This window comes from Diadema antillarum, unplaced genomic scaffold, assembly GCF_040938485.1.
Source record: "Diadema antillarum isolate AM-2024a unplaced genomic scaffold, OU_Dant_1.0 seq00000083_RagTag, whole genome shotgun sequence".
Classification (NCBI taxonomy): Eukaryota; Metazoa; Echinodermata; class Echinoidea; order Diadematoida; family Diadematidae; genus Diadema; species Diadema antillarum.
The window spans coordinates 179,721-193,000 of NW_027271176.1; the positions used below are offsets into that span (position 1 = coordinate 179,721).

The window sequence follows — 13,280 nt, forward strand, 5'->3', positions numbered from 1 at the left end:
CCCCCCCCCCCCCTCCCCCCACCTCCAATCCAACAAGGCTATGTCCATAGCTTGCGAATCAATGGCCTGGATTAAGGCATGTCACTTTCTCAACACCATGCTGGGCTGGACAGCGGGTTTATTTTTGCTCATGACATATTTCAGTTACAAATTACTAACGTCGAGATGTGAGAGGACTCATGATATGGCATATTTTCTGTACGTGTCTGTAATCTATTTTCTCCACTAAAATGCTCTGGACAAAATAAACAGACAAAGAAAGACAAAAATCACATAGATACATAAAGCTCTTCATAAGCCCTACTTCATTCATCTCTTGACAACAAAACCCAGTGGCATCGAGTCGAAAATGGGGCAAATGCATGAAATACATTACGTGTAAAGTTCCGCTACCACACTGCAGAAAGGGAAATTGGGCTTCTCATTCTATCGTCTCTGGGTATTCGACGTCGTCTATGACGAGGGAGTGAATGATGCCCTCTCTCCTCTTGCCGCTGCTGACGGCCTTGATGTAGCAGGCATGACCAGCCATGTCAAAGTGGGTCTCCGTTCCGTCGTCCACAAATTCACCCTGGCAAAGAGGCAGAACAAAAATTGGCACCATACATTGAATGTGAACCATTCCTGACAAAGTGTAAAGTTAATCATCTATTTCATAAAAGCATTGCTATACAAAATACCAGGGTATATATACTGTGTATACCATCTACTGGTGACTCCCATTAAAACAAAGTTCTTGGGACCAGCAGTTATTTGTATTACATCAAAATTTTATGACAGCCAAACACTAAAGTACGTAAAGATATAAAGATGATAATTTTAAAATTCAAATTCGCTTTTTGACATTGTTGTAACAAGATTTTTTTAAAAACTGTGTTTGTTATGACAGGAGGGCATCATATTCAACATTGTTGTCATATTGAAATTTTTTTGCAAGTCCACTAGTCTTTGCTAAATTGAAAACCATTAACAGAGACATTGCCTCAAGTAAGTGAAATCAAATTAAAATGCATAATTGAGAAATGGCCAAGTGTTCTCTTGAAAAGGGATATTACATCTTTCTCACTCCATAACTATGGTTCTTCATCACAGATTCAACCACTCAATGATAATGTCCATCAAGTCCCTATTTGTCACTAAATATATACTGACACTGCAGCAAGGATCTTGGAGGAAGTTTATGGCTGTGTCTGTTGCTATAAAGCTCATACTGTTATAACACAGGTTGCTAGTGCTGTGCTTGATGTTAAATGGTGTCTGTGGAACTAAGCTTCACTGTTCATGTTGATGACTGCATACTCTCCCCCCATTGCCTAACACCAGCCCCTAGGGTCTATCAAATTTGTCATTCCCAGTTTGCCGCTGGCACTGCTACATGTATGGGATCCGGATCCATGACATTTGCTCCTCTGACAATTGCTCCCATGAATATCTGCACGCTAAGCCAAACATAAATTCTACCCACAAACATAACCCTAGCCCTAATTCTAATCCTCACGTCAAACTAAATTTAACACCTTATCACAACCCAAACCCTAAGTCCTGGGAGAAAATAACACTAAAGCAATTATCGAAGGAGCAAATGTCATATCACCATGGGAACCACATTCACAGACCTCCAAACCTTTCTAACTGAAAAAAAAAGAGTTTATTTAGTTTGAAAGTAGGAAAGAAAGAGCAGTTCCCATAGGAGTGTGTAGTAAAATTATCAAGAAAAATAAACACTTATTGAAACACAAGCTAAGAATTGTCAAAATTCAGAATCTTTCCTCCAAATTCAGAATGGTTGGGAGGTCTGCATTCAATGTTCATAGCAACCTCTACTAACAGCAAGTTGATGCAATAGTCGTCTTTTTAATAGAAACAAACAGTCTAGATATGGCCACATAAATCTGTGCCTAGGAGTAAGCCAAGGATCACTGTATGGGGGAGCTGTCATGTAATTTGTCATTTTCATTCTTCCCAGTCATCTGTACAATACAAAGTAGTTTCATTTGACATGAACCAAAAGTAATCACTTTAAAAACCTAGTGTTTGGTTACGAATATCTATGATCAGTATTGTTTGTCTTAATCTGACCGGCAATGTTGGAGCTTGATTTTAATGCAACTGATTAGGTATACAGTGTACTCCTGTTATAATAAAGTCCTCGGGACCGCCAGTTTTCTTTAGTTATATCGAAATTTCGTTATAACCGAACAAATAAACAATAAAAATACATAGTGTGGATAGCGTTGCGGCCTAAATTTTTACTTTGTTGTAACCGGAATTTTGTTATAACCATGTTCGTTATAACGCGAGTGCACTGTAATACCAGCATCACCACTACTACCAAACTTGAAAGCACCCACTGCATTACAATGCATACTTGATATCTGTAGATCAAGACAAATCAAAACATCATATAATGATGTACACAATAAGTTGTAGAGTCACTACCAATTCTAAACGCATATATTTAATACCAATGCCTATTAGTCATACACATATCAGTCAGTGTTTTCCCTCCGAGTGCAATAACCTCACAAGCAAACTATTGCTGTCAAGTTGATGAGAATACTTACTGCTGTTTCTAGTACATGTCCATCACACCAAATCTGCATCGAATCCTTTTCTGTGAAAAAAAAGCACAAACAAACATGAATTAGACTTAACAATGATGAATGATTCATAAGGTATGGTGACTATCCTGTATTATGATACATTCTCAACACTTTCATGATATTACTGCTGATCAAGGTTGCAGTTTGCTGCTATTAGCAGAAAAGAATTAACCTGAATTTCTGTCTTACCTACAATTTAGTCTCATTTTACTTTAATGCCCCTTTGCACGTCACATGTGATACCTGTAGGAAGACATCCTGTAATGTGGACCACACCATATCAAAGAACTCTGAAACTAATGACTGAAATATTGAAGTTATAATGATCTTCATGAAAATATTTCAGTAAATGACCTGTTCCCGACATGAATTTAAAGGTTTAAAACAAATAAAATGCTATAAGTCACAATGTTTGGAGGCCTTTGTACAAGTCAAGCAATTTGCTAATTGATAAAGGTCTCTCCCACCTGTATGCTGAAAGATTTGTCATGAAATATAACTTATTATTCACATGATTATATATTTGTACTGAGAACTCCTGTTTACATTTTCATGATGTGTGAATACGTTTGATATTGTCATACCTATTTTTCTTTTATACAAGTGGAGAAACAAAACTTACTGAAAGTGAAAAAAAGAAGTCACTCTGACATGAAAAAATATGTCACTCTGATATGAAATACCAACTACTGTGTATCAAAAAAAAAAGAAAGAAAGAAGGAAGGCTACTAACTTGCAAGAGGAAAGAGGATTACTACTCAACAGTCGACTGTGCTAGCAAAATAGAAGAAAGAAGGGCTTTATCAGATGGATTACCTAGTACAATTCTGTGGCCAACCCCATCAACAACAGGAGTCCAAACTTTGCATGTTCGTGCCCGCTGCTCGGTGAACTTTTCCAAGCTCTTGCCACCGACCTCCAGCTGATACTCGTAGGCAAAGCCGCTGCAAGCATCGATGTTGATGACGGCCTTGGTCCCGCTTATGGTGAAGGTTTCTCTGCCGACCAGCTTGAACATCCAGTTCTTTCTGGATAATTCCTGATAAAGTTTCAATCAGCATGCACCAGTTTAGCAACATATACATGTATGTGTACTTAGCATTATTGCTGTCAAGTAAATTTCTTCACATCTTTGTGTGACATTAATTGTGCTATGTAGGACACTGTCTACAAATAGGCAGTTCCACCACCAGTCCAGGAAATTGAAATGTAGCCAATATGACATACAACAAAGAGTAACATAAGTGAAACTCATGAACTTGTGGTATGTGTGGTTGATTCTAAAATTCCTATCTCACCCTTGAAAAATTACAGTACATGGTAGCCATTGCAACTATATCTTTATGCATATCGGTGGTATACTGAAAGCAGAGCTGCTCTGAAATTACCAAGACTGTCAGTTATGGCCTATGCTTGCACAGGCGTATGTTAAATTTCTATCAATAGAAAAAGCATACACACACACACACACACACAAAGCAAATGGTTGATTAATCAATGTCATAACTTTGAAATCTTGTTTGAAATACAATGCATACCACTCATAGATGCATGGTGTTGATGGCTGCATTTTGCAGATTCATTAGAGTCAAACTGAACTACAATCAAAGCGATTTCAAAGGGCTTGGCTCATAAGACACCATGACACTAACTCTCACCTTGCCATCAACATAAATGACTCTCTTGCCTGTGGTAGTCCCATGTTCAAACTTGACTCTGTGTATACCATCACTAAGTGCCACTGTCCATACTGCCACCACGTCTGTCATTGCGAGAATGCAACGGCCTGCAAACAAAAGTGAAATAAAATGGCAGGTTTTTGTCTATGTACTTTCACTATGGGACAACAAGTGGTACCAAATTTAACATGAGAAGGGGTGTAAGCGAGATTCACAGTTTCACTGGACAATTCAGAGTTTGGTTATGTGATAGTGAATATGAGAGATAACTTTAGGTGAAATAATAAACACAAAACAAAACAAAATAAAGCACTGAATTAGGCATTATAAAAATAGGTCTCATATAAGGATTATCCTGATAAAATATAGTCTACACTTGCACCTGGTTGTGTGCAAAATATAATGGTATCACATCATAACTTGAGCACGAGATCTTCAAGCATGGGAATGTACACAAAATTTGACAAAAAAACTATGTTACATTCAAAACCTTGTTGCTCACTGTTACTGTTGGATTGTTCTGCTATGTTTTGTTTTGTTTTGAGACAGCTGTATGTGGCTGAAAGATGTAATAATCTTATTCATAATCATATGAGCGAAGCATTGCATGATACATGTGCTAGCGAGATTTAGAGGTGATCGAAACTCGGGTCCTACCAGATAATCTACAATATAATCATTGTTTTAGCTCTGTGTTGTAATTTGGAAGTGTCTGTAAACTGGCCAAACTTAGAGCCATAGTAGGTCCATACTGCTTGTGGACTACATAGAACATAGTGCATTGTCTGACAGTTAATTATGTGCACTTTTTGAATATCCCTTCATACCAGGACATTGAAACCCCCGTGGCTACACTTGGTTCTACATTGATAAACTTTTTTTTTCCAATGGCAAAATGAATTTTTATACAAAGTTTCTACTTTTTATGATTATTTGATAAGAAATTAGTGATTGATACATACTGTATCTTGAAAATGTTGTTACAATTGTGTTCCAATAGAGCAATGTTAGAGTGTATATAAGTCCAGATTAAACAGTGGCAGCTTTTTCCATTTTAAATGTACATGAGTTTGTCATTTTGACGGCTATTCTAGATCTCAAATATAGAATCTACATGATTTTGAGACAAAATCGCAAACGTATAGAAAAATGAGCAAAGTCTTCTTTAATTCTTAACTGCATTGAACATTTTCAATGTGCGGTGCAAGTTACTCAACTACATAGATCTGACTCATAAAATACAATATCTCTGAAATTTAGTTTATCATGCAGATCGTGTGAACATCCCTTAACATAATGCAGCATTCTCTAACTTCGTTGTAGGGGATTGCAAACTTAGGCCAGGACTCACAATGGAAATTGTGATAAGCACAATCAGGGTATGCAATCATGGTTTTCTCACTTTAAAAAATTGTAACTTCAAGTTCTAAAAGAATGCACCAACTGACTTCAAAATTCACATGCAGCATGCTGACATCAATAACCACATGTGGTAATACAATAGCTAATTTTTTCTCATTTACTGTTAATCATTGAAGATTAATTACCAATAAGTCCCCCAAAAGTAACTGAAACCCATGTAATGCATAAAAAAAAGCGTTTTACAACTTACGTAAAATCAAGATTTGAGGTCTGAATTTTAAGTCTACCCCTATGTGTGCGGTATCAAATTAATGGACTTTTTCCTGGCATTGCTTGCATGCAATAAAATATAGTGGTCCTTTCTGCTGGAGAAAGTTATGAGGTCTGATATCCCGGCATCGTAGGAGTGTAATGCTGGCTTATTTTTGTGACATTGTGACCTTTTATCCCATGTTGTGCAGTTATACATGGAGAAACAGCATATTTTCTCCTTTTCCTAAAAGTACCGAAGATACACTACAATATGGTGTGCTGTTTGCCAATAACTGTTCAGCCAGTTTTGAGTTTTGTGCCATTTTCAAATGCTGAGGAAAATAAGTGCAGCCGTTTTTTTTTTTGTTTTTTTCTTTTCTTTTCAGTGAGGTATATCCTAATGTGACTACTTAAAAGAACTATTTCCCCTTATTGAATATCCTTGGTTTTCTAGCCATGAATTATACATATGTAGTAATCTATTGTGGGGAAATTTTAGCAAATTTGAGCAATAAGAACATTTTTTTATATATATTTACAAATTGCTGAGGAAAAATAAGACTGATCCACGCCCATCTTCTACTGCATGAAAGTCATGGTAAGTGTTCACTGTTCTTTATTTCAATGCTTTTTTTCAATTTTTAAAGACATCATAAGCAAAAACATAGCATTTTGGCTCAATATGTCATTGTTTGAGTGTCACAGCTTGGACATCAACTCAAGTCAACATAAATCTCATATTCATTCCTCTATCTGTGTTTACAAATATGAGAATGGATCCAAACACTATGCGCACATTCAAGGTCAAACTGTACAGATAATTTTTCGATGAAAAATATCATACCTTCCAAAATACCAGCCCTAGTTGCATAAAACTTTGTAATAATGGCCAGTATATGTCTGCTACCTATTCCTGAAAGTTTCACCTCTTCACTCTTTGGCAATAGTGAAATATTATTAAATATATAAAGTGGTTTTATATGAATTCAAAGTAATGCCTACAAAATTGATCATCCATTTTGAGTAGTGAAAATATGACATTAATTCATATTTTGTGATATGTCATGGCTACAATTGTATGTGCTAGTGGTGAATGAAAGGGGTATTTATCAGGAATGTCTAAAAGCAATTTCAGATGAAAAAACACTCTCCTTTTTTTAATGAATTTTTCCAATATACCAGTCATTTCAACGTAAGTTGACACCCCTAATCAAAATGCTAATTAATGTGCATTCTAATGCAAAATTTTGACTCTTTCTTTACATGAAATGAAAATTTGAACACTCAGCTACAACAAATAGCAAAAAACAAATTTTCACCAAGTTTTCTAATTTTTCCCCTTAGGCCCTATTAGAGGTCTATATGCATTTGCATACCCTGATTGTGCTATTGACCACATCAAATCTACAATTCTGAATGCATAAACAGCCTTAAATGAGCATAATAAATCATGTACACCAACAGACATCCAGTGATGCAGTGGGCGGCATAAGTGTATTAAATGATACCTATTTTTCGTATGTTTTTGTTGATCTGAATTTGAACAAAACCTCATTTGTTTTACACATCCTTGTCTTGAAAATATTAGAGTCTACAGACCCCAGTCTAGTCTAGATCAAGATCTAGGATCTAGATTCCAGACCTTTATACGTCTTTCTAAATGACAGCCACACATTCACACAGGCATTATTCATTACTAGTCTGAAACTGATATAAATCAGTGTATAAATTTAGTGAAAGGTAGACAGAAAGATTTGTCTGTCCGGAGGAGTCTTTAACTTTTTTTTTTACGTCATTGCCTCCGGAGGGGATCCGTGAAGCCAGACACAGTCTCCGCGGAACATTTCCCCAACGACCAGATACAGAGTGAAAGAATCCTCGTGAATTCAATAGCGGCAATGCATTTGAAAGTAGGGGCCTACTACGATAGGTAGCTTGTCTCATCTGTCATCTGCATCTGATCTGGTCATGTTGTCTACGACAGACTTGTTTAATGATAATGTTAGCATTTACGTCGCATCATAAATTACAGCAGTTAGGCCTACTACAGACTAGTAGTTTCATAATTTCGTTAACAAATTGGCTACAATTAGATCTACCGCAATTGATGTGGGATCTGTTTTAACTGTCAGATCGGCCTACCCTGGCTATGTAATAATGTAACCACGGTGTGGCGTCGGACTGGGCCTTGTCGCTAGGGCCTTCGTGGGCCGTGGCGTGGGCATCCAGTGCAGTTTCCGGAATTGTGATGCTCGCATGCACGACCATGAGACTGAATTTACGGTATAAGTTAATGAATGAAACTATTTGTCAACCAGTTAATATTACCTCACGGTCACCACTTATTGTCGATTTGAGATTTGTGCAAAGCCACAACCGGTCTTTCAGCAGTCTGGAATGGAGACGAAAAATTACCATCAACCCGCAACAGGTTCTGTGATACAACTGTCCAGAAAAACAAGCCGGTTCACAGCTGATCAATGCATGCACATATATAAGTACTCTGTACTACTGGGACTGTATCTGTGTGCATACAACACACTACGTACCCGTTACGGTTTAAAACGTAGATGGCGCTGTTAAGTGCCGTATGTCAGTGCCGTATATTAAGAGAGTCTGGCCAACTCGGTTTTTGGCTTATGTGTTTTGAAGCCTGTGATTGGTCAAAAGCTGGTCCCGTGATCTACAGGCGCCATGTCGTTACCAAAGTCAATCACGCGGGCGCGAGCAAAGCTCATACGCAGTGCCCATTGTTCATTACGCGCAGCTACGCGCTAATTTTGTTTGCCTTTGGGAAATCCCCAATATCAGTCACGGTGCAGTGGGGATAATGAATTGTCATTGCCGTTGTCTACTTTATTGAAGTAGAAGGTATATAATATATAATTTTAAAGTTATTTTGATATGTTTCTGCGAAAAAACTGAAGATTTGTCATGCCTAAATTCCTGCCCAGCATGGCGTTGCTTGAACCACCTGACTCATGTGTAATGATGCACCGCTTTCCGACAGATCCAAAACGAAGGAAAAAAAAAAGATGAGAAATCAGTGTGCGACGGGAAAACTGTATGATATGTTTTCTTTGGATTCCTCACGGTGTCTTTCAGACTATCCAAGTTTTGATTTACATTTGTATGCCACCGCCATAACGTACGAAGTGTAGCCTGAGGCATCTGTTTTGGTCGTCCGTCCGTCCTTCTGTCTGTCCTTCATTCCGTAATCATTTTTTGGACACCGTTTGTAATGAAACTGTTTGACATAAGATGTATATGTGTGAGTGGACGAAGTTTTGTCTTTAGCTTATAAACTTTTGTGTGAAAGTGAAAGGTCAAAATCATGTACATAATGGTTCAATTCTTAAAACAATATTACTATTTCCCACATATCTACATGCAATTTTTTAAGGTGAGTACATGTATTTCCAGACAAAACTTACTGCGGCGACTATGATTCTCTTGTGATTTATTTATTTATTCATTCATTTATTGGGGGGGGGTAGGGGTGGGGGTCATGGGAGGGGGCCAAATGTCAAGGATCAATGTCAGGTAAAATGTTAAAATTCTAGTATCTATTGTTAGGATATTATTACCCAGTTCCTCCGTACCTTGGAGATTACCCAATGCAAAAACTTAAAACCAAACACGGTATTCGCATGCCATCATTACTACACAGTTACGCGTATATTTATAGGGAAAGATTGTGGCCATGATGGTCAGAGGTCAAGTGAAAATAGTAAAATGACAAGATTTTCCACATGTTTTTAAAATAACCACTCAAGGTATTGCCATGAAGTATAGATAGGTCAACTGACGAGTAAAAAATTCTCAATATCCTTAATACTTGCTCTCTTAAACAATAAAAGTCATCCATTCACACTTAGTTCAAGGAAAGTAAACACTCGACGTATTATATCTTATGACAAACATGCCATTTTTTTTCTGTCAATTATATGAAACTGACGTGTAACATTGTCAAAACGTACTCTACCGTATGTACCAAAAAAAAAAGAAATTACAACGGGACTCTCCGCATTGATATCTTTAAAAATAGTCAATCAATCTAAATACAAATTCATGGTATGAAACTATAACTCATTGCCCACATTATTTACAGAAAACCCCATTCGATTTGCTTCAGTGGTCAAAGAAAAATTAGGGGTTTTGTAGAAGATGTCAGAAATCTCTTCCCTCCAAGTTCTGTATATTGTATTCTCACACAAGAGCATCGTAAGAATCAGACTCATGACATGCTTTACAACAATCCACTTTTCTCTGTGACCGCTTTACCAAATTGAGAGCTAAGATATTGTATTTTAAGACTCTGAAGTAGCATTTAAACAGTTTAATCCTATTGGGTGTTATCAATGCGAAAATCTTATTGTATTTTTTTTTTTTTGGTGGGGGGGGGGGGTATACTGTACACCTGCTATGGCTGAGGTATACGCCGGTAGCCATTTGGACAATTTTATTTGTTTTTAAACTATATCTATGTTAAATGATCCTGAACGTGTAGTTTATATTTGGTACGGATGTCACTAAGGATATCCCTAATCATCATATGTTATCCAGGTATTTGTGCTTTCGTTCAATTACAGGTCTTTTTAAAAACTATTTCTAAACAATTTGAGATCATTTTACATACCTTTAAGGTATATGAAATGATCTCAAATAATAAGCACTTGCCGATGACGTTTCATGTTGTACATTGTACATAGGCGTTTTCCTTTTGGATTACCTAGAAGGCCTTCATGTCTGTTTCATACATAACTATATGGTACTAAATAGGATGGTAATTGAGGGTTATTTACGTGCTAAACAGTAATAAGTTAATAACTGTGGAATTCGTCTATTGCCTGTGCACTGCTAGAATTGTAAATTTATTTATCATGTTGTACAATATTTTTGTTCCCTGGACAGCTTGCTAATATAATATAGCATACAATCTAGTGAAAGTGTATGACAGTAGTGACACGGCATACTGTGAATTCTTCTTTTATTTTTACAGCAAAAAAAAATATATTTATATTCAAGAATTATGTCCTTTAGACAGCTTCCCTATACCTGGGTGCTTGTGTCTGCAATGGTCTATTCAAATGTGTAAAATGATTGACGATTGTTGGCTTTGTTCAACATGGATGGAATGAAAGAATGTCCCTCCCCCAACCTACACCCTTTCTCTCTCTGTGTCTCTCCCTCTCTCTCTATAATAAAAAAAAGTCAAGCAATACAGTGCCTTGCGCCTTTGGGACGCCTGCGCGTAACGCTAACCCCCAAGCGCACACGCTAAAACCTTAAGCGCGCTGTACGCTGGGTAACGACATGGCGTCCAATTTATGAGTTGGCCAGACTCTCTTAATATACGGCACTGCCGTATGTACCTGTATACGGTTACAGCTCGTTATTCGTTCGTTATCCCGAAGGCTCTTTATTCCTAAGATTCGTTATTCCGAAGGTTCATTGTTCCGAATTTCAGTTACAGATTAACCAATCTTCGGAATAACGAACCTTCGGAATAACGCCACAAATTTTCGGATTAACGAACCCTTTTTCATTTTCGGATTAACGAACCTCTAGGTATAGGGAATTTGCGTGTTTCGGATTAACGATCCTTCGGAATAACGAACCTTCGGAATAGCGAACCTTCGGAATAAAGAACAGCACCCTTTTACTTAGGTTGCACTTGTTGTCTTGAGGGGATGAGAAAATTCAATCTCTGCTCAGTACCGCATTTTTGGGATACAGCACGGTGTTTTTCTCGGCGAACCTTGGCTCAGTCTTTGCATAATCTATGCTTTCAATTATAAACGCTCCCTGCAAATGTTGATAATGTATCTTCTCTACTTCGAATATGGCTGTCAGTTCGGCAAGTCTTTCTTTGCTCCTATGATTCTCGAAAGAGACGAGTGTCTGATGACTGAGAAGAAACAGACACACTACACATCAGAAAGGTTCGATAATGTATGTACTAGGTTCATTCTACTCTCCAGTTTGAAGTACCATCCTCCAGACTGGAGGTCCACAGAAGACTCCAACTCTCCCGCTTTCGACGGGAGAGATTTCCCGCCGAAAGCCTATATTTTGCAAAATCTCTCGTTCTCCCGCTTCAGATTTAATTTCTCCTGCTCTGGCTCTGTGTCTCCCGCTTGAAATGATTTCTTGCTTAGTGTCATCGTATGTTGAAAAAAAAAATATAAGCCTTAGATAACACGAGAGAGCATCTAGAACCCTATAGCTTCCAGGGCCCTTAGGAGGGCCCTGGACCTCGGCCGCAAGGAACTTCGCCCTCGTGATGTGCGCACATCGTTAATTTGGAGTCTCCCGTTTTACAGGGGTGCCACTCGGGAAAATCTCCAGATCAGAAGGTGCTTGGGTTTGAGTCTCTGCCTATCAGGAATTCATTCTTTCCTAGCACAATAACCATGAAATGAACTTCCCCCTTCTGTAATCACACTTAAACTGATCCAGCTAAATTTAAAAATATGTTATGCAATGAAATAGGCCTATTTGTTTAAACGTCCACCCTCCGGCACCTCCAGTTAAAACTCTAGTGGAGGTATTCAGGAGGATCCCAACCAAGTACCAAGTACGAGTCCACTAAACCAGTTTGAAGATGAAATGGAGCGTTCTTTGCTTGCTTTTTTTTTTTTGTTCTTTGTTTTATGGGGGGGGGGGGTCAGCATAATCTCTTTTCAGCAGTCTGCGGGAAAAAACAAACAATGATTGCCGACATTGAAGTGAAATTTGGGGTAAAAATGAAAACTATGAAATTCTAAAATTGCGTTTGAAAATATGTTACGTAGGCCTAATCTTGGTTACAAACACTAGGCCTATGTCTTTGCTCAAGTGAGATGAGAATGATGACGATATCAGGTCTTCCAGTTACATTCTTTCCTTCTTCAAACTATACCAAAAAGATATATTTGTACATCTATTCTTTGCAGAAGGGTTGTAGTTGGTGATGCCGACCCATATAAAGTGCAATACAGTATTTGTGATTTTTTTTTTCTTCGCTGTGCAACGCCTACACAACATTTAAGAGTTGTGTGGTGATAGAACATCGTCATGAATTGTTCAGGAGTTGCAACCAATATTACTTGTTATCTAATAGGAGAAGCAGCACCTATTCTCTTGACGTAATTTTAGCGCATTTGCTCCACGATGAACAAAACATGTAACATTTCACTCAACAGAACAGGAGCCGCGTAACGTTTTTAGTTTCTTTTTTTTTTGTGTGGTCATCTTGACAACTTCTCCTGGAGGAATGTAAGGACGAGTCTTTGTACATTCATTGTACAGTAGTTTTTTTTTTTTTGTTTCAAGTTGTTTTTTTACGATTCAGCCCCCCACCCCGTTCCGCGGCCCCTACAGACTACCGTTTCGCTACTAT

The 13,280-nt window shown here is 37.8% G+C and overlaps 1 protein-coding gene across 1 annotated transcript; it reads right to left on the bottom strand.

Annotated features, from left to right (window-relative positions):
- Positions 1-239: 239 nt before the first annotated feature.
- Positions 240-8,362, bottom strand: LOC139726433 (fas apoptotic inhibitory molecule 1-like). Its single transcript, XM_071637392.1, has 5 exons — positions 8,225-8,362; positions 4,262-4,389; positions 3,420-3,642; positions 2,565-2,614; positions 240-571 (listed from the first exon to the last, which is right to left on the bottom strand). Exons 2-5 carry the CDS (start codon positions 4,370-4,372, stop codon positions 422-424), a joined length of 534 nt encoding a protein of 177 aa, XP_071493493.1. The 5' UTR covers positions 4,373-4,389; positions 8,225-8,362; the 3' UTR covers positions 240-421.
- Positions 8,363-13,280: the final 4,918 nt, after the last annotated feature.